This window comes from Protopterus annectens, chromosome 14.part0 (genome assembly GCF_019279795.1).
Source record: "Protopterus annectens isolate FY-2018-M chromosome 14.part0, PAN1.0, whole genome shotgun sequence".
Taxonomy (NCBI): domain Eukaryota; kingdom Metazoa; phylum Chordata; order Ceratodontiformes; family Protopteridae; genus Protopterus; species Protopterus annectens.
The window spans coordinates 932726308-932746307 of NC_056748.1; the positions used below are offsets into that span (position 1 = coordinate 932726308).

General features: G+C 42.7%; 1 protein-coding gene across 1 annotated transcript in view; it reads left to right on the forward strand.

Annotated features, from left to right (window-relative positions):
- ALDH18A1 (aldehyde dehydrogenase 18 family member A1) overlaps nt 1-20000 on the forward strand; it is a gene marked incomplete in the record, with an annotated part of 362299 nt that overhangs the window by 121793 nt on the left and 220506 nt on the right. Inside the window, 1 exon segment of the mRNA XM_044056733.1 lies at nt 19668-19792. Within this exon segment, the coding sequence (XP_043912668.1) occupies nt 19668-19792 (125 nt within the window).

Below are 20000 nucleotides of genomic sequence, written 5' to 3' on the forward strand. Positions count from 1 at the left end.
AGGCAGTCACCAAGGCCTGGGAAGAGTGGCAATCTGTGCATACAGCCTGCGTAGACTTAGCCAAGGCTTTTGACACTGTGCCCCACTCAGGCATCATTGGCAAACTCACCCAGCTAGGTATTAACTGTCTGACTGATAGAACCCATATAGTTGAATAAGGGGAATCCACCTCCAACAGAACTGTAACCAGTGGTGCTCCACAGGGATCTGTCTTGGAACCTCTACTGTTTGGAATCTATTTCTCCGAAGTCCAAGCTAAAACTAAACTTCTGTGGCTGACAAAGTGTACTGATGACTGCAAACTGAGAGTGGTCATAAAATCTCCAAGTGAAGTCAACATCCTACAAGAGGGTGTTACACAAACAAATAATAGGTGCTAAAGTCATGGCCTTAAACTCAATGCAAAACATTTATTATCATTCCTTTCGGTAAGTGTGATGTTTCTGCTAACTACCACATCAATAACAGCACCCTAAGTATGCACTCAGTGGTGAGAGACCTGGGCACACAGGTTGACAGCAACCTTACCTTTGATCACCATGTCTCCACTGTTTTAAGAAGGGCATTCTATATTCATCTTATAAGTAAGGGTGTTGCATCCAGAAAAATAAGAAGTTATAACCTCTCTGTACTCTTCCTCATCAGGCCAATAATTGAGTACTACAACTCGTTTGGTATGCACCTTTCCAAGGACGTGCAGCAATTGGTAAGACCTTAGAGGTTCCTCACAAGGAAAATTCAAGTTCTTCAGCATCTGTCCTATGTGGATCATCTAAAATCACTGTCAAGTTATTCTGTTTCATATAGACTACTCAGAGGCAATCTATGCCTTGCATATAAGGCAATCTTTGACCCTGCTTTGTTGGAAATGCTGCATCTCCTCAAGTCAAATGGTACACAGTTTACTCACTATAAAGAACTTAACCTGGTATGTGACATTAATAGAACTTGCTGGAGAGACAGATTTGTCTCCCAGAGGTTGCCACCCCTTTGGAACAAACTCCCGCTTCATATCAAACAGAGCACCTCATTTGACCTCTTCAAACACAGTCTGGAAGATTGGGTGGGTAACCATACATTTACCTTGGAGGTTCCACCTGTGTCCCTCTTGGACAGGGGCATTTGGTGCTGATCATGGAAGTAAATGTAGAACGTAGCTAGGCTTGTAAGGGCCCTAGGGCCATTAGCCTAGTAACTTCCTATGATGTTAGCCTCCATGCAGGTTTTTTACCAAGTGAATGTAGAACAGCTATGGTTTTTCCCCTGCATAAGGGAGGACCTTCCACAGACCCATATGTCTGACCAGCCTCATATGCAAAGCTGTGGGAAAGACTTGAGGAATAAATCAATCAGGACACAGGGAACCTCTAAACACTGGACCCATCTTAGTTTGGATTCATCAAGGGCACGTCATGCTTCCTTAGCATAGTGGATTGTTTTTGAAAACGTCACCTAAGCTATGGATAAAGGCAAGACAGTACACACTGGTTACCTTGACCTGGCCAAAGCTTTTGACACAGTTCCCTACTTGGGCATAGTAGAAAAGCTAAATGAACTGGAAATAAATCTGTATGTCACCTGCTGAGTTGCCAGCTGGATCACAGAGGATGCAGATAATTAAAATCTGGGAAGTTGCCTCCAGAGAGACATCCATCGCCAGTGGAGTCTCCCTGGATTCTGAGCTGGGACCTTTCCTGTTTGGAATTGGCTTTTATTTCAGAAAAGTCAATACCAGAGAGCCGTGGCAGACTAAATTTGCGATAATTGCATGCTAGGAGTAGTTCTTGAATCCCAACCACAGACTGAAACTAAATGCAGAAGAAGAAATCTACCCCAGGGAACTACAACATTGACAAAACGCCCCTAAGAGTTGACCCATTTGTTTGGGATTTGAAACCTAAGTGGACAGTGAGCTAACTTTTGACCAGCATGCATCTGTGGTTGTAAGAAAGTCTTTTTTTTATTGCACAACTTATAAACAAAGGGGATTGTGTCTAGATCTAAGGATGTCATTGTCCCCCTTTACTCAGCCCTTATTAGCCCAGTCATAGGTTCATAGGAGTGTTCTAGGCTAATGACAACAAGGGCCTTTTTAAGCCTAGCCATGCATCCCAAATCCCTGACAAGTTCTGGACCCTAGTTAAGTGTAAACAGGGGCTTGGTAGATGAAACCTTTCCAAGCAGGGGCCTGTGGGAAATGAACCATTTACAGACTGCCTGTGTCCATTAGAGACATAGGTACCAAACCAGGGATGAGCTTCCTGTTCCCAATTCAGTTGTCCAAGTTATGCCTGAAAAGGGTTAGTGAGGAACTGTGCTTCACATGAATGGGGAGCCTGTTACAGAGAAGGGGTAGTCTCTGGGATACATACCTGTCGCTCTATCAGATCCCTTTTGTATCATAGGTGAGGTTTAAGCCTGGAGAATGGGTAATTCAGGTGCTGTTTGTTTTGTGGATATGCAGGAGGTCCATCAAGGTGGGGTCTGACAATGCCTTGTATGTCACACACAGATTTCCCCTCAACAGCCTGTGGGAGACAAGAGTACAGGTATAGGGCCTTGAGGAGGCCTGAACAGGACATGTTACTTATGCCCAGTATTCTTTTAGTGAGGAACCTCTGTGGACATTCCTGTTGTTGAATGTGCCTGGCTAGGTATGTAAGAAAGGGGACATTGTACCCAGCAATAGGTCTGATGACTGCTGAATACAGTGGAACAGTGATGACCTTGGACCTAGATGCCATAGTTTTGTTTGTAAGTTGCACAACATAGAATGATTTCCTCCTTACTGTGGATACGTGATGGTCAAAGGCTAGATTATTGTCTGTGTCCCCAAGTCCCGAGCTACTGGATCAACTCTTAGGGGTGTGTTGTCAGTATGATAGTTACCAGAGGTGGATGACTTACTAAAGGATATTGTTACAAATTTCGTGGCATTTATTTTTAGTCCATGGCTCTGACACCAGTCATTTGTCTGTTAGCCCTTCTTGGAGAGCATTTGCGTCAGTGGAGGATTCTATGACTGCTACCAATTTGCAGTTATCTGCAGATTTAGTCAGCGAGAGGCCATCGACAGTGGCCTTGGCTTCAAAGAAGTAAATGCCAAAAAGGAGCAGTCCCAGGACTGATCCTTAATGGACTTTGCTTGTAACTGGCCTCTTTGTAGAGGTGGACTCTCTGATTCTAAATTCCTGGGCCCTGTCTGTCAGCCAGCTGACTATCCAGTGGGTGGCATAAGGGTTTATACCTAACCTCTTGAGTTTGACAATGATGCCCAAGTGTGGTATTGTCATATGACTTGGTTAGTTCAAGGTAGGCAGTATGTGAACCATTTTGCTGTAATCCATTGCTTTGGTGATCTTCTCAAAGAAGTCAACTAGGTTGACTAGGCATGACCTGCCTTCAGCAAAACCAAATTGGGTTGGGTCCAATATATGGAGGTTTCTTATGTCATTACTGATCCATTTCAATAGTAATTCTTCCCATGGCTTTGTATATGAGAGTAGTGAGTTTTATGGGTTTGTAGATGGCTCACCTTTGTGTAGAGGGGAATAACTGTTGCTCTTCTCTGTTCATGAGGCAGGAAGCCTGTTTTGGAGGCTACAGTTAACAGCAATTTCAGACAGCCTGATCGATCATGTTTCATGCTGTTTAGAAGGCATCCTAGGATATTGTCTGGGCCCATTGATGCAGTGCTTTTGGCCTTCGAGAGAAAGAAAGAAAGAGAGCATTGAGGACCTCTTCCCTAGTGATAGTCGGGGAAGTTGTATTTGATGGTATTTTCTAAGGCGATATTGAGGGGGATAGAGGGACAAAGTGGGAGATGAATGTTTGGCCAGTAGATTTGCTATCTCTCCTGGCTCAGTGTAGGTGGCTCCACTGACTGTGAGCTTCACACACAATTGTATATTGCCTTCTCTTATACAGCATATTGATGTTGTGATTCCATCGGGTTGGCTTGTTTTTAAGTTAGTTCTGTACTACTGCTTTCTTTGCAGTTATTAACATGCTTGTATAGGTTTTCTATGAATAGTTCCACATAGGCAGAAGTGTTCTCAAGGTTTATGGGAGTTTACAATTTTGCCAGATTATCATTTAATAGTAGGATATTAGCCTTGGAATAGCTCCTGAACGCTCCAGTGTTAGCTGGGGTTCCAGGTTTTATTATTACTTCAAATGAGAACATTTTGTGGTCTGATCTTACCAGAGAAGATAATTACATGGAGGGGGGGGGGGGGTGCAGCGCACTCCTAGGTTAGTGAGGACCGGATGATGTGGTATGTTTGTACTCTTGGTCGGTTTTTTGACAGTATGGTGCTGGGAGTTTGTGTGTACAAAATCCAGGAATCTCTGTGCCTGCATGTTTGGTATCGTATATGATTCTCAGTTAATAGTGGGGTATTTAAAGTAGCCCATGAATTGTGGTATTGGGTTGGCCAGTGAGTGTTTCCAGTAAGTTCACATTACGGGTTTCCTGGGTCATAGAGGGGGAGCTACAGCTTGCAAAGAAGTGGTATGGGATTTTGCCTATAGTAATTTGAACATGGAGAGGCTAAAGTGCATTGTCTTGTTTGACCAGCCTTGAGGTATATGTATTTTTTGTGTAAATTGAGACCGCCTCCACTTTTAGTCCCAGTCTGTACAACAGCTGGTCTAAATCTCTGGAAGGCATTATAGCCTTGCACTGCTGTTGTGCTCTCTGTGGCTTGAAACCATGCCTCAGTGACTGCACAGATGTCAGCATCCTGCAGGGTGAGGAGAGCTTGTAGGGAGCAGATTTGTTTTCTTTAGTCTCCTAGCATAAGGCAATAACACTTTTTTAGATTTTCTTGTTTTTATTTGCTGTTTTGGAAGTACTTTGTTTGACATTGCCTTAAAAAGGCACTATGAGGGAGAACAAGAGTTTTGGCTAATACTTGTAATCCTTTGAGGGTAGAGGTGCAGACTATCCTTGGCAAAGTAGTGTTCTGTTGGCCATTTCCTTCCATGCTTATAAATATTGCAACCCCTTAAAATGATGACAGAAACTAAACCAGTGATTCAAGTCATTCATCTTCTGTTCATATTGTGGCAGCATCCTTTGAGACAGGGAAATGCTGCTCGGTACCAGGTTGATATCAGTCTGGAGCACGCATTCCAAGAGCTCCATGATGTCTCTTCATATAGTCTACAGAAGTACATCTCAGGTCATTTGCACCCACATGGACTGTAACTGAGTCGTACTGGTACTTGTTGTCCAATGACCTGAGCGCATGCATAATGTAGTGAATCCTAGTCCCTGGTAAGCAACTGACCATGTCTTTCTCCTAATTCAGCCTGATGAGAGGGACATCAGTGTGTCTTACAATAGAGTCTCTAGTGACCAGGATGTTGGATTGTGTGGTGGTTTGCCTAATGGGTTTAGAATAGGGTTATAGCTATAATATATAACATTAAGTATCCAGTTTTTTGTTTATTTTGTTCTTTATTTCTTTGTTGTTTATAGCACTTTGTGTACTGTGTATTTTTTCTAGCTAGTTTCACTGTGTGTGAGGTATTAACTGGAAATTGTCCACGCTTATTAAGCATCTGTTGGGTTATTTGTTTATGATAACTTGTTGCAGTTAAACTCTTTTTTCTAGTGGCTGTTTAAAACTTTCATTTAAAGGCTCACTGCTGCTTTTCAGCTGTGTGTAACATTTCTGCAGCTTGTTCTAAGTAGTGGGGAAATTTGTAGCATTTCCATATTCAGGCTTGTATTTGGGCCTAGTGTTTGTGGAGGCTGTGTGTCTGAGCACATAATTCAGGGACATCTTGTTTTAGCCAAAGCCATCAGGCATTTCAGTGAGAGAGAATTGTTTGAGGTCATTGGCTGACTGAGGTCTCCTGGACTACAGCTTAGACTAAGCACCTCATTGGTTCTTTTGAGATTTCTTTCTTAAAAGCTGTCGCAGGTTTTAACTTTCTGTTACCTAAGAATCTCAGTTGTGAGTGTTCTGCCATTTTACAGTGAGCTAATTGAAGAAAGACACTCAGCAAACTCGACCTATAATATATAACATTAAGTATCTTGTTTTTTGTTTATTTTGTTCTTTATTTCTTTGTTGTTTATAGCACTTTGTGTACTGTGTATTTTTTCTAGCTAGTTTCACTGTGTGTGAGGTATTAACTGGAAATTGTCCACTCTTATTAAGCATCTGTTGGGTTTGTTTATGATAACTTGTTGCAGTTAAACTTTTTTCTAGTGGCTCCTTTAGCTGTTTAAAACTTTCATTTAAAGGCTCACTGCTGCTTTTCAGCTGTGAGTAACATTTCTGCAGTTTGTTTCCCACCCTCCCTTACTGTTGGTATAGTGTTTTTATAGTTGGTGGCTTTGCAGTTGCCCGCCCCTAGTGTAAATTTGATCTGGGACCCTCCTCCCAGTCTAGTGTCTAGTACTCAATTGTATTTATTACTGCTTGGTGTAACTCATTCTAAGCCTTTTAGTTTAAGCACCTGGGCTTCAGACCAGTTTTACATTAAGAAGGCTTGTGGTCTGCACTGTAGTGGCAGAACAGGTAGCTTACATCCTTCTAAGTTGGGAACTGCTGATTGAGGGCTCAGTGGCTGTTATTCTAAAAGTGTATTAATTCTGGTTTAAGCACTTGGGCTTGACACCAGTTATTTTACATTAAGAGGGTTCGTGTTCTGCACTCTTGCGGGAGGAGAGGCTGGACTCTCTGTCCTTCTGAGCTGGGAATTTCTGGTTAAAGGCTTATAGTGCCTGCATATTTAAACTGCTTCTTACTGAAATTGGTACACCTTGTTTGCTGTAGCATAGACTAGATCCAGGCCTGCTGAATCTAGCTTTGTTTGTATAACTTGAACACTAATGCAGGCATTCTTTAAAGTATTCAGTTGTATTTATTACTGCTGGTAGTAACTTGATTAAAGTGTAGCTATCATTTCTAAGCCTTTTGGATTAAGCACTTGGGCTTCAGACCAGTTGTTTTACATTAGGAAGGTTTGTGGCCTGCACTGTGGTGGCAGAACAGGTAGCTTACATCCTTCTAAGTTGGGAACTGCTGATTGAGAGCTCAGTGTCTGTTATTCTAAAAGTGTATTAGTTCTGGTTTAAGCACTTGGGCTTCAGGCCAGTTATTTTACGTTAAGAAGGATTGCGGTCTGCACTCTTGTGGGAGGAGAGGATGGACTCTGCCCTTCTGAGCAGGGAATTTCTGGTTAAAGGCTTATAGTGCCTGCATATTCTAACTGTTTCTTACTGAAATTGGTACACCTGGTTTGCTGTAGCATAGACTAGATCCAGGCCTGCTGAATCTAGCTTTGTTTGTATGTTTGTTTATTTCCCTGAAATGCTAATTCCACCTAAAACGCGGCCTTTTAGCACTTCTGTGGATCCCTAGTGATATCTGCATTGCTTACTGTACTTATTTCCTTGTTTCACTTGAAAGAAAGTTACTGTTTGTCGTTTTTGCATTTAAGTTACCTGTAACACATTGCATTTAAGTTACCTGGCACTTGCTCACTAAAGCAAATATATAAGTCAGCTCTAAAAAATTAAAAGCACTACACCCTCACAAACTCCCCTTGAGTACCTTGTTCCCCATTGGCCCTTTTTTTCAATTATAAAGGAATTCCCAATACTATTCTAGCATGTCCAAAGGTCACTTGTCAATCTCCTCTCCGTCCAGCTGGTGAATCTGGGAATCTTGAGGCAATGTTACAACTGCCTCATGTACACAGACAACCCTCTCCTCCTCCCAACAAATTCCAACACATGTGAGAGATGCAATCATATAGCCAAACTGGAGGCTAAGCTCTCTCAACTCAGTACTGGCGTAACCAGTCAGGAGGAGAAGGAAACCACACTCACTACAATTCCAGTCTCACATAGACCTAACATGACAACAAACCAAACACATAAACACACAAAAACATACTCGGAGGCTCTAAATAAAAATCTGCCTAAGCAGCAGAGACGTCCAAAGCAGACACCCAAGCAACCGCAACCCCAAAACAAAACACGTGCAACACATAGCTCACAAAGCCAGTGTGCCAAACAGTCACAGCCCTTAAGGCTAAACAACACACCCGATACACTTGTAATAGGTGACTCTATCGTCGGGCACACTGACGTCCCGCTCACCAGGCTGAACAAGGAGAGGTTCACTGTGAGCTGCCTGTCGGGCGCTAGGATCCGCCACATAACACAAGCACTCAGGTCACTCCAAGGCAAGTACAAATATGACTCAGTCATTGTCCATGCTGGTGTGAATGACCTGAGACGTACCTCCCTGGACTACATGAAAAGCGACATAGAGGAGCTCTCTGAGCATGTAGCCCAGGCCGGTATGACCCTGACCTTGAATAGCATCTTTCCCTCACCAAGAATGATGCCACAATATGAAGACAAGATGATCAATTTCAACAATTGGCTTAAGTGTTGGTGTCATCCAAAGGGGATCCAATGCCTGTCAGCCTGGGATGACATGCTCGACAAGCCACGATGCTTCGCTAGGGACGGCTTGCACCTGTCACCCCTGGGCTTTCGGATATTGGCAAAGGCTCTTGCTACCCCCATAGTGCCTTTTTTAGCCAAGGCTCAAAAGACAAACCCACCTCCATAAGTATCACAAGGGATAAGAAACTAAGAGTAATGCTACTCAACACCAGAAGTCTAAACCTCAAGATGCACGCACTCGAAACTCTCCTTAACATGGAGAACATCGATATCTGTGCAGTAACAGAAACCTGGTTCAAGGCTCCCGAGAGCACCCCAACACTACCAGGTTATACCTCATGCCATGCTTTTCGGCCCCAAAACTTGGACCGAACCACAAAAGGAGGGGGACTATCAATATTCCTCAAAGATACCCACACCTCCAGGTTGGTGGCACAGCACAAAGCATCGGAGACTATCCATGTGCAACTAACTGTGGGTAAAACTGCCTTCCAGTTTATAGCCTGCTACAGACCACCCTCCCAAACACAGGAACCCCACTCGGCCTTCCTGAGAATACTGGAAAATATGAAGGTCTCTCCAAACACCATTATATTGGGCGACTTCAACTATCCAAACATAGACTGGGAGCATTACTCTAGCTCCAACACCCTAGCCCAAAGGTTCCTAGAATTTATAAACTCAAATGCTATGGAACAACTTGTTACCACTCCCACAAGAGGGGAAAACATACTGGACCTGATCATCACCAACATGGGGACACTATGCTCCAGACCAGAAGTGTATCCCTCACTGGTAAGATCAGACCATAAACTAATCTCACTGGATATTCACATCCCGACCCCACCCCCTGCCCAGAAAACCACAGTGAAAAACTTCTCTAAAGCAAATTTCACACGCCTCAAAATCAAGGCGAAATCCTTCAAAGCCCCCGGGCCTGTGGAAAATACGTCCCAGACCGCAGAATCCTTTATAAACGCATTCTATGAACACCTTCAGGAATGCATGGGTCATGCAATCCCAAATAAAACCAAGACCCAATCCTCCAAAGGCAGACGTCCTGTCTGGTGGACCCCAGCCATAAACAAACTATACAATAGAAGGAGGAAGCTACTACATGATGGAGCAAAATCCCAAAAAGGGAAGGCATCTCTGATCAGTATTAGCAAAAAACTACGGGCACTCCTAAAATAGTCTAAGGCCATCTTCGAGAGAAAAATTGCACAGGACCCTAAGGATAATCACAAGGCTTTCTTTAGTTATGTTAGGAACCTGGGTGGGAATTCCCAGATATGCTCAGAATTAGTCCAAAATGACAAAAAATACACTGAGCCCACAGACATTGCCAACATCCTAGCTGACAGGTTCAGTGCAAACTTCTCCCCCCCTCCCCACCAAAAGGGCAAATATCTATCCCAACAGAGTGCTGCCCCCCCTGACATATCAGATGCTCAGGTAAGAGCCGCCCTCTCCAAAGCAAAAAACACAGCATCAATGGAACCAGATGGTGTCCCGGGCTGCGTCCTACATGAACTCCAAGAAGAGCTAAACCCAAACATAAAACTACTGTTCAGTCTTAGCCTTACTACAGGATATGTACCCAAAGAGTGGCGTACAGCAACCGTGGTCCCTCTCCACAAAGGTGGTGCCTCAACGGATCCTGGAAACTATCGCCCCATAAGCCTGACTAGCTTGGTCTGCAAAGCTATGGAAAGGATCATCATGGACCTCATAAATAAAGATATTGGGGAGCTACAGATACTGGATCCTACCCAGTTTGGCTTTGTTAAGGGCAGATCCTGCCTCTTAAACCTGGTCTGTTTCTTTGAAACAGTCACCAAGGCCATTGACGAGGGGAAGGTGGTCCACACAGCCTACCTGGACCTCGCAAAAGCCTTCGATACAATACCCCACTCGGGCATTATAGATAAGCTCACCAGCTTAAATATAACCCCCTATGTCACTAGATGGGTTGCAAACTGGCTCAAGGACAGAACCCACATGGTTAGAATTGCTGGAGCCATGTCAGACTCCAAACCAGTTACAAGTGGCGTCCCACAAGGCTCAGTCCTGGGACCTCTCTTGTTCGGTATATATTTTCGGCGGTACAGGCCAACACGGAAGGACTGTGGCTGACCAAGTTCGCAGATGACTGCAAACTGGGCACCATAATCAACTCTCCAGCCGACACAAGCATCCTCAAAATGGGCCTCATAGAAACAGACAACTGGTGCCAGAGCCATGGCCTCAAGCTAAACGCCAAAAAGTGTATAGTCATCCCCTTTGGCAAAAACAAAGTGCCCACAAATTACCACATAGGTGGTAATCCATTAAGTACAGAAGAAGTCATTAGGGACCTGGGGACCCAAGTTGATAGCAGTCTCTCATTTGACAACCACGTGGCCAAAGTGGTTAGAAAAACATTTTATATAGCCCACCTAATCATGAAGGGATTCACATCTAGATCAGGGGAGGTCATCGTGCTTCTTTACTCTTACTCATCCCTCATCAGGCCCATAACTGAGTACAATGCCCCTTTTGGGATGTACCTTACCAGACACCTGTAGCAACTGGAAAGACCCCAAAAGTACCTCACCAAGAGGATCAAAGGGCTCAAACAGATGCCATATGCTGCCCGGTTAAAGAAACTCAAGCTCTACTCAGTGGCATACCGCCTGCTCAGAGGCGATCTGTGCCTGACGTATAAAGTCATGTCCAACCTGGAATTAATGGACATGCTGCACCTCAGAAAATCCAAATCCCATCGAGCTACGCGCTCGAGAGACTTGAACCTCAGCACTGAAATAAATAGGACATGCTGGAGGGACAGATTCATAACCCAGAGGCTCCCTTCACTCTGGAATAAAATCCCAGTCCAGGTTAGGCAGAGTCCCACATTGACTCTCTTCAAGAGGAATCTTGATGAGTGGATGGGAGATCGTAGGTTTACCCCGGCTATCACTTCTGTGTCACTGTTGGACAGAGGCACAGTATACTAACCTCAAAAAAAGGCATCGCAAAATTAATTTAAAATGGGTGGCGAAAGCCAAACACACTCTGGCTAGGCTTATAAATGCCCTAGGGCAGACAGCCAAGTATGAATCTATGAATCTATGAAGAAGTAGAGGCTCCATGAGATGTGGCTGTGTTTATTGATGTGGGAGTTGTTCAGAAAGAGTGCATTTAAGGCTACTGTGGGTATTTCTTGTGTGCCTCATCTAGGAGGTCTTTGGGGTTAGTAAGGTTATGTTTACGTACCTCAGCATATGTGGGTTTGTGTCTGCTTTGAACTCTCTGTGATGGGTGCAGCATGTTTACTACTAACAACCTGATTGACATTAGGAGTGTTTTTATGTGAGAGCTTTTCCTCCAGTGATGAAGTGTAAATATGTTTCACATACCATACCTGTCTGTCTGAAAATTAGCCGTTTGTCAGTAAACATGAGGCTATTTTTACATTGCCTTGGGATGCCCGTATCCACCAAGCTGGTAACCGAGGTAGTGGAAAAGTTCATATCCATGGCAGCAGGCCCTTTTTTATTGATTTAGACATCTGCAGTGAGACTATAGAATAATGTCAGGATTATCTGGTTTATATCTCTGGGGCAGTGCTTGTCACTGCAAACTAGCTGGCCTGTGTGCAACTAGGTATTGGTGAACTTTCAAGGTAGCTTTTACAGGAAAAATGTCAACTCAAGCTGTCTGTGCCTAAACAGGGCACTGCCAAACACTTGAGGGCAAGATAAGTAAGTGGACCTTGATTTATGGTTGACGTTTTTAGGGATAGTTTTGAGGTTTATTAGTCCACAGGTAATCGGGCAGTACTTACTAAAGAGAGAGAATTGGCTTTGTCAAGAATGATGAAAAGATGAGATTTGCCTGATTTGGTTACTGCTTGGCTACTACCAATGCTGGTCTCTCCACAGCTTCACACTGCTGGTATGTAATGCTCCTTTGCTTCTTCTCTCACCAGAAACAAAACAGTAGCACCTATCCCAAGTTGAGAAGCAGGCCACAGGCTCTTTGGTGTTCAGTAGTCTTGTCTCAGATGATGCAGTGGTCTGTAGGCTTGTTATAGACTTTTCCTGGTAGATGCCTTTAACAGGAACTCACTGCCCAATCAGAAACTAGCAGGAACCAATGCACTCTACTCCTTCTTTTACCAAGAGCAAAATAGCACAAATTCCAAGCTGGCACCTGTGAAGCAGTTATCAAGCTTTCTGGTGATCAGCAATCTTTAGGAAATGTCCCTATGCTTCTTATTTCACCAGGAGCAAAACAGAAGCAAGTCCCAAGATGACTACTGAGAGGCAGAATGTGGTGTCTCCAACTATTGTGGTTTTTGATGAGATTTTGCAGATTTTAAAGGTAAAATGGAAAAAAAATGAGCTGATATCCTAAGAGTTGGCAGTGGTGCACTAAGCAGTTAGATATGCAAGGGGGTAACTTAATCATTAGCAATCTAAGTGGAGAGAGACTAATTTTAAAGAGTTTTTTTTCCTGTCACGCTATCATTTCCTTTGTGAAATGTGAACTTATGCACAATAGTGCTGATGACATTAAATTTAAAAAAAATCAACACAGTTACCAGGTGTCTGACTGTTCCAGATTTAAGTTGAATGTTATCCATCTCAGATGCAGTAATGATGTTTGATTAACCTAATGAAACTGTGTAGTGTTTCTTTGTGTTAAGAGTAAGCCAATGAATAATATAACCTTGTCAACTGTAAAAGATGATGAACTTCATTACTGTAAAAAGGTTTAAAACTGATAAGTTAATGCATCATTTTTACCATTAGAAAGTTCAGGAATGACTATGAACTTAGGATTGGAATTAATTCAAAAGGCCTTCAGCTATATTAGGAACTTTGGAAGTAATCAACAATTTTGTAATTATTTTTTTTAATGATACTTCCTTGTCTGACCCCAAGGACATTGCTTATTATTATTGCAGATAAATTCTCTTCCAACTTCATCCCACTCACTTTTTCCTGTACTTCCCCCATTCCCACTCATACCTGGTTCCCAAAATCACGCTGGACCAAGTCCTTTTGACACCTTCCAAAATAATAAATATCGGTTCCATAGGTTCTGACAGCATACCTTGATGTCCACTGAGAGGTGTCAAGTCCCAACTAACAAAATCCCTGTGGCAGCTGTTCAGGCTACATTTTCAAGGTATAGAGAGCAGCTGTGGTGGTCTCTCTAGCGACTCTGGAAATTAGTGGCCTTTTAGTATCACCAATAATATAGCCGTAGAACTTTTTTTATAACTGAACTAATAAACAACAGTATAGGTGATTTATATCCATGAATGCACAGTAAAAGGCAAAACTTGCCTGCTCAACCAGGTTGAGATTTTCAGAAGGTTTACAGGGTTACTGAGACCAAGGACAAGGGGCAAACAGTCCTGTCTGCCTATGTGGACCTTTCCAATGCCTTTAACCCTATCTCTTATGCTGGGATTAACAAATTCATGCAACTTTAATGTTAACCTGTACACATTTCACTGGCTAGTTAATTGGGTGTTTGATGGAATCCACTACTCTTAATGACCAGAGTGTCTAAGACAGAAAAACATTACCAGAGGGTGTGACTCGGGCTTTGTCCTGGGCATCTTCCACTTCTGTAAATCTTTTTGTGACATGAAAGCTGATATGAAGGGACTGCAGTTAACCACATCTGTTGATGCTTGCAAACTGGGGTCACTTGTTTGTCCTATTTGAATTTTTCCAGCAAGTGCTGGACTGAGCAAATGGTTATGATGTTGTTCATGGGCTTACCCTTAACACAAAGAAACACTGCACAGTTTCATTTGGTTAATCAAACCCTCACTACTGCATCAGCGATAGATAACATTCAACTTAAATCTGGAACAGTCAGACACCTGGTACCTGTGTTGATTTAGAAAACAAAGTCTTTAACCATTACACTACTGTCATAGATAGAAAATCCTTTTACATTACACAATTTTTCTTTGTGTATCTCAACTCTATGATGTCCAAAAAAGTTATAGTTGCACTTTATTCCTTAGGTTGCACATAAATCGGCATGAGATAATGCAGCATTTCCTCCGCCAGAAAGATCAAAAGTCTCAGTATCGTTAGATTAAAGGCCTATCCTACTTGGTGTCATTCAGGCTACTGTGCTGTGAATTTTCCAGTCCTCCTTGAGCTCCTTTACAAAGCATAACAAGTACCTGAACCAGCAAGTCCCTCATTTCCAGAACAGGCTGTCTATTGCATAGCAAGCAGGGTACCTCCCTGACAACATTTAAAACCAGTCTGGATGACCGAATCAATGCCATTTTTAGTTGGGATATTTGGGAAAATCTATTTAATGGTAGGACACAGACTCCCACCAGTACTGACTGATGTGGCTAAACTTGCTGCTTGGTCATAAGTTTTAAAGGACTTCTCAATCTGAGTGACTGCTCTTAGCCCCTTACAGAGCTGCAGGCCATCTCTGCTGAGAAATGTGTATTCACAGTAATAAGGGAGATTTGTGAAGTAATAAAGTTCCTCCTGCAAATAGTTTTCAGCTTCTTTGTTTAACCAGAATAATTAGCAATTTTTTTCTTCCATTAGTTATTGTTATTACATGGAGCAAGAGACTCCATAATTTGGACCTCTGATAGATATTGGGTATTCTGCCTTAACTGCACCAGCTGGGAATTGCATGCCATGTTATTTGTGTACAGAAGGTAATCCAAATGTGGCATCCTGGAGAACTGTTGTCACGTATTGGGATTGAAGCTCTGTCCGCTAGAACTACTGTACCACATATAGCACTCTGCATTGTAGTTTCTTAGATGGAGGCTTGTAAGGAAGCCATTCAGAGGGCATATGCTTGTATAAGGCTTTATGCTCTGGGCTAGTAGGTTCATAGGTAAGTACTAGGCAATCAGTCTGCATACCACATTCCAAGCCTAGCCAAAAATCTCATTCAGAATTTCCTTCCAGCCTCAAGGAGGGCCAGAAGAGAGAAACTGTGGGAGAATTTGTGACTGCCCATCCAATTGTTTGGGTTTACCTTGGAGGTTGCAAGGGTGCTGCTCTGCTTGACATGTAGTGGATGTTTATTCTAGAGGCCGAAGATAAATTGAGGTAAGTCACGTTGCCATGACAGTCATATCTGTTAATGAAGAGTTAGTTCTTTTAACGGGGTATTTAAGGTATTTGTTCTGTGAAGGAATAGGAGGTCAAAGAGGGTTGGATCTTTCTGGGTTCGGAAGCTGGATACAGATTTCCAGGGAGGAGTCTATAAGAGAATGAGTACAGAGAGGGCTGCCAGTCTGTCTTTATAACTAAGATTTTTGGGGCCAATGATCTTTTTAGTTATGAATCTGTGCAGAGGGGTGTGTCACTTTTTTAATTTCTACAAGTCTTTTGGGTTTCTAATACCATGCCGAGAATGGATCCCATTCCTAAGTCAAAGTATGATTGAAGTTCAGGAAATTAGTATCATTTCAGTCTTTGTTAACTAGAAGTGCTCTTCATAGCACCCGCAATGTGCCCAATAATGACTCCTGCAATTCGTATGGAGCTACATGTATCTGTAACGTATGTAAATACAATTATAGATTTGTTTTTTATATGACCCATTGCTCCTACTACTACTGGAACTGTCTGGGTATCTTTCTTCCACATTGGTCTCGTTTCTGCCTACAAATCCTGTTATTTTGTAACTGTGTCTGTCTGTATGCAAGACACTGTAGTCACTGGGTGTGGCGATTTTAATTATCAATGCTATTTGTCTTCTTTTCATGGACCACTAAACTGTTTGTTTTTTTTTTTGTTCTATCTTCTGAACTGTTGGTAATTGGTGATACCATGTGATGTATACCATCATTTTCTGTGATGCTTAGTAGCTGATGTTTCCAGTGTTTTTAAGCTACTTCAATATTTGTTTCCGCAATCCCCATTGCAACAGTCTTGCCACATTGTCTTACAGTATGCAGTCCTTCTGCCATTAGTATGTCATAATCTTAGTTGTAAAGACAGACTGGCAATCCTCTCTGTACTCATTCTCTTAGTGGCTCCTCTACTCACCACTCATCAGACCCAGCATTGGGATATACCTTTACAAGACACCTGCAACAGCTGGAAAGATCACAGAAGTACCTCACCAAAGAGGATCACTGGCCTCAAACAGATGCCCTATGCAGCTCAACTGAAGAAACTCCAGCTGTACTCTGTTGCATACCACCTATTAAGTGGTGATCTCTGCCTGACATACAAGGCCATGTCCAACCCAGAATTGATGGACATGCTTCACCTAAAGAAAACCATATCCCCTTGAGCCACACACACTAGGGATGTAAACCTCACCATAACAATAAATAGGACATGCTGGAGGGATAGATTCCTGTCCCAGAGACTTCCCATGCTTTGGAACAAGATTCCAGTCTACATTAGGCAGAGCTCCTCGCTAGCCCTCTTCAAGAGAAACCTTGACGAGTGGATGGGAAACAAAGTTTACCCCGGGGATCACTTCAGTGGCTCTGCTGGACAGAGGCACAGGGAACTAATCTAAGGGGGTGGCGAAAGCCAACACATTCTGGCTAGGCTTATAAATGCCTTCGGGCAGATAGCCTAGTACCTACCTATGAACCTATAACCAGCAACAAGGTGTGCAACTGTTTCCAACTGTGTTTTACAAAACGAATGAAGGTCAGCAGGACTAAGACAGAATATATGTGTGTGAATGAGAGGGAGGATAGAGGAATGGTGATGATGCAGGGAGTAGAGGTGTCAAAGTTGGATGAGTTTAAATACTTGGTGTGTCGACCCCTAACTGGAGCAGCCGAAAGAAGAAGGTTGAGCGTGTGAGTGTGAGTTGCAGATGAGCGCATTCTACAGATGGTACTCCACATGCTCAATGGACTTTGTAAACCAGTGTGTACTTGGCTCACTATCTTGCGCTGCCAATATTACCCTTTCATCTTTTGGTTCCAGTTTGCCTCTCCTTAACCATTCCTACATTCAGTCCTGATCAATACGAGTTCCTGGAATTTTCTATACTTGCAACTATATTTGTTTTTTCCACATTTCTTGCCTTCTCATCTGATCCTTCACCTTGTATTTTTTCTTTTGTTTTTTTTTGGCACATTCAGTTGCTGCTTGATTTTTATCTACTTCTGATTTGATTTCCATTCCCGCTTGACGCCAATATGCTCCATGAGAAACAGTTTAACAGAAACTGGTTAAGCGTGTGAGTATTTCTGTACTGTTGTCTGCATATATGATTTGGCAAAATTTTACGCCGGATGCCCTTTCTGACGCAACCCTCCCCATTTATCCGGGTTTGGGACCGGCACAAAGAAATGCACTGGCTTGTGCATTCCTAGTGGCTGGGTTACTATGATGTTTGCAGATGACATTGTGATCTGTAGTGAGAGTAGGGAACCGGTGGAGGAGACCCAGGAGAGGTGGAGATATGTTCTAGAGAGAAGAGGAATGAAGGTCGGCAGGACTAAGACGGAATATATGTGTGTGAATGAGAGGGAGGATAGAGGAATGGTGATGATGCAGGGAGTAGAGGTGTCAAAGGTGGATGAGTTTAAATACTTGGGATCAACAGTTCAGAGTAATGGTGAGTGTGGAAGAGAGGTGAAGAGAGTACAGGCAGGATGGAGTGGGTGGAGAAGAGTGCCAGGAGTGATTTGTGACAGACTAGTACCAGTAAGAGTGAAAGGGAAGGTCTGCAAGAGGGTAGTGAGACCAGCTATGTTATATGGGTTGGAGACCGTGGCATTCACAAAAAGGCAGGAGTCAGAGCTTGATGTGGCAGAGTTGACGATGTTAAGATTTTCACTGGGTGTGATGAGGATGGACAGGATTAGGAATAAGTATATTAGAGGGTCAGCCCAGGTTGGAAGGTTTGGAGACAAAACCAGAGAGGCTAGATTACGTTGGTTTGGACATGTGCTGAGGAGGGATGCAGAGTATATTGGGAAAAAGATTCTAAGGATGAAGCTGCCAGGTAACAGGAAAAGAGGGAGGCTTATGATAAGGTTTATGGATGTGGTGAGAGAGAACATGCAGGTGGTTTGTGTGACAGAGCAAGATGCAGAGGACAGGAAGAAATGGAAACAGTTGATCTGCTGTGTCGACCCCTAACTGGAGCAGCCGAAAGAAGAAGGTTGAGCGTGTGAGTGTGAGTTGCAGATGAGTGCATTCTACAGATGGTACTCCACTAGCTAAGTAGAAGAAGGTATTGTGTATTGGACAACTTGCTGGAGATACATGGAGAGGAGGCAAAGTAACATCAAAAATGATTTGGGTGCCAGGTGGCGAAGGAGTTGTGAGAACAGGTGGGGGGAGATCCTAATGGCGATGTGGGTTATACCAGAGCACTAATTAATAATGAAGATGTATTGTAAGGCCATACCAGAACACTGGTTACTTTATTTAGTTGGAGTGGAGACTGTATACAGTAGCTGGACTCATGTGGAGAGACTTAATAGATTGACCCCCCCCCCTAGTTGTTATATTTTACCACCTTCCACATGCACTTTCCATGACCAAGTTTATCTTGGTTCTTATCATTTCGAGGTGGTCCTTGACCTGATTGTCAGCTAGGAATATTTTCTTCATCTTAACCTTTTACATTTCTGTTTTTTTTTTACTTTCCATAGCAACATTATCCAGTCTTCTAGTCTGTGTTGCTTGAGATTGCTTTCACATTCATTCTATGCAGCTTTCCTCTTTTGTCTATAAAATGGCTTCCTTGTTGTATCGGCTGACTTATTTTGTTATTATATTCACATCCATCTGGATAGCACTGCAGAAGAAAAAATATTGACTACCACTTAAAATGCCTTGTGCACTCTTGATAGTTTAGTACTCACCCTCTCCAAGCTCCCATACAGTACTACTATATTTCACTGATAATGAATATGACTGGTGTGAAGATAGAAACCACTGCATCATTCTGAGTCTCGTACTACAAGCTCTGTTAAGTTGACATTTAATAACCATTTTAAGATAACTTTTGGCCTGTACCAGACAAAGCAGATTTCATAATGGTTTGAATGGTTTGTGTACATGTTTATTTTTAACTCTTGTATATAGACAAAGAAATTCAATAATATATTTTCTCTGGTTTTGCAACCCCCTTGTGTTTAAGCACCAAGTGTAATGGTAGGAAATAAAAGCTGTATTATAAATGCAAGTTGGATACTTTTTATGTGACTATTATGTAAAGTAGTTTATATTTTGTGCAGGTCTGTTTGACAGCCCTCCAGGATCAGATGATGCAAAGTTGATTGACATCTTCTACCCAGGAGACCAACAGTCCATAACTTTTGGTACCAAATCGAGAGTTGGACTTGGAGGGATGGAAGCAAAGGTGAGCCACAACACAGATAAGAACGTGTGTTGTATGCTAGGGTAGTGGGACTTTGCTAACTTTCCCTCCACGGAGAGAAATAAAACTGATTTTACACCAGAAATGTCCAGTTATTAAAGAAGTTAAAGAAGTTGTAACATCAAAAACATTATTCATGTAGTGTTTAATTTAAACATATAAACTTGATAGGAAAACTTTTAAAAATGAT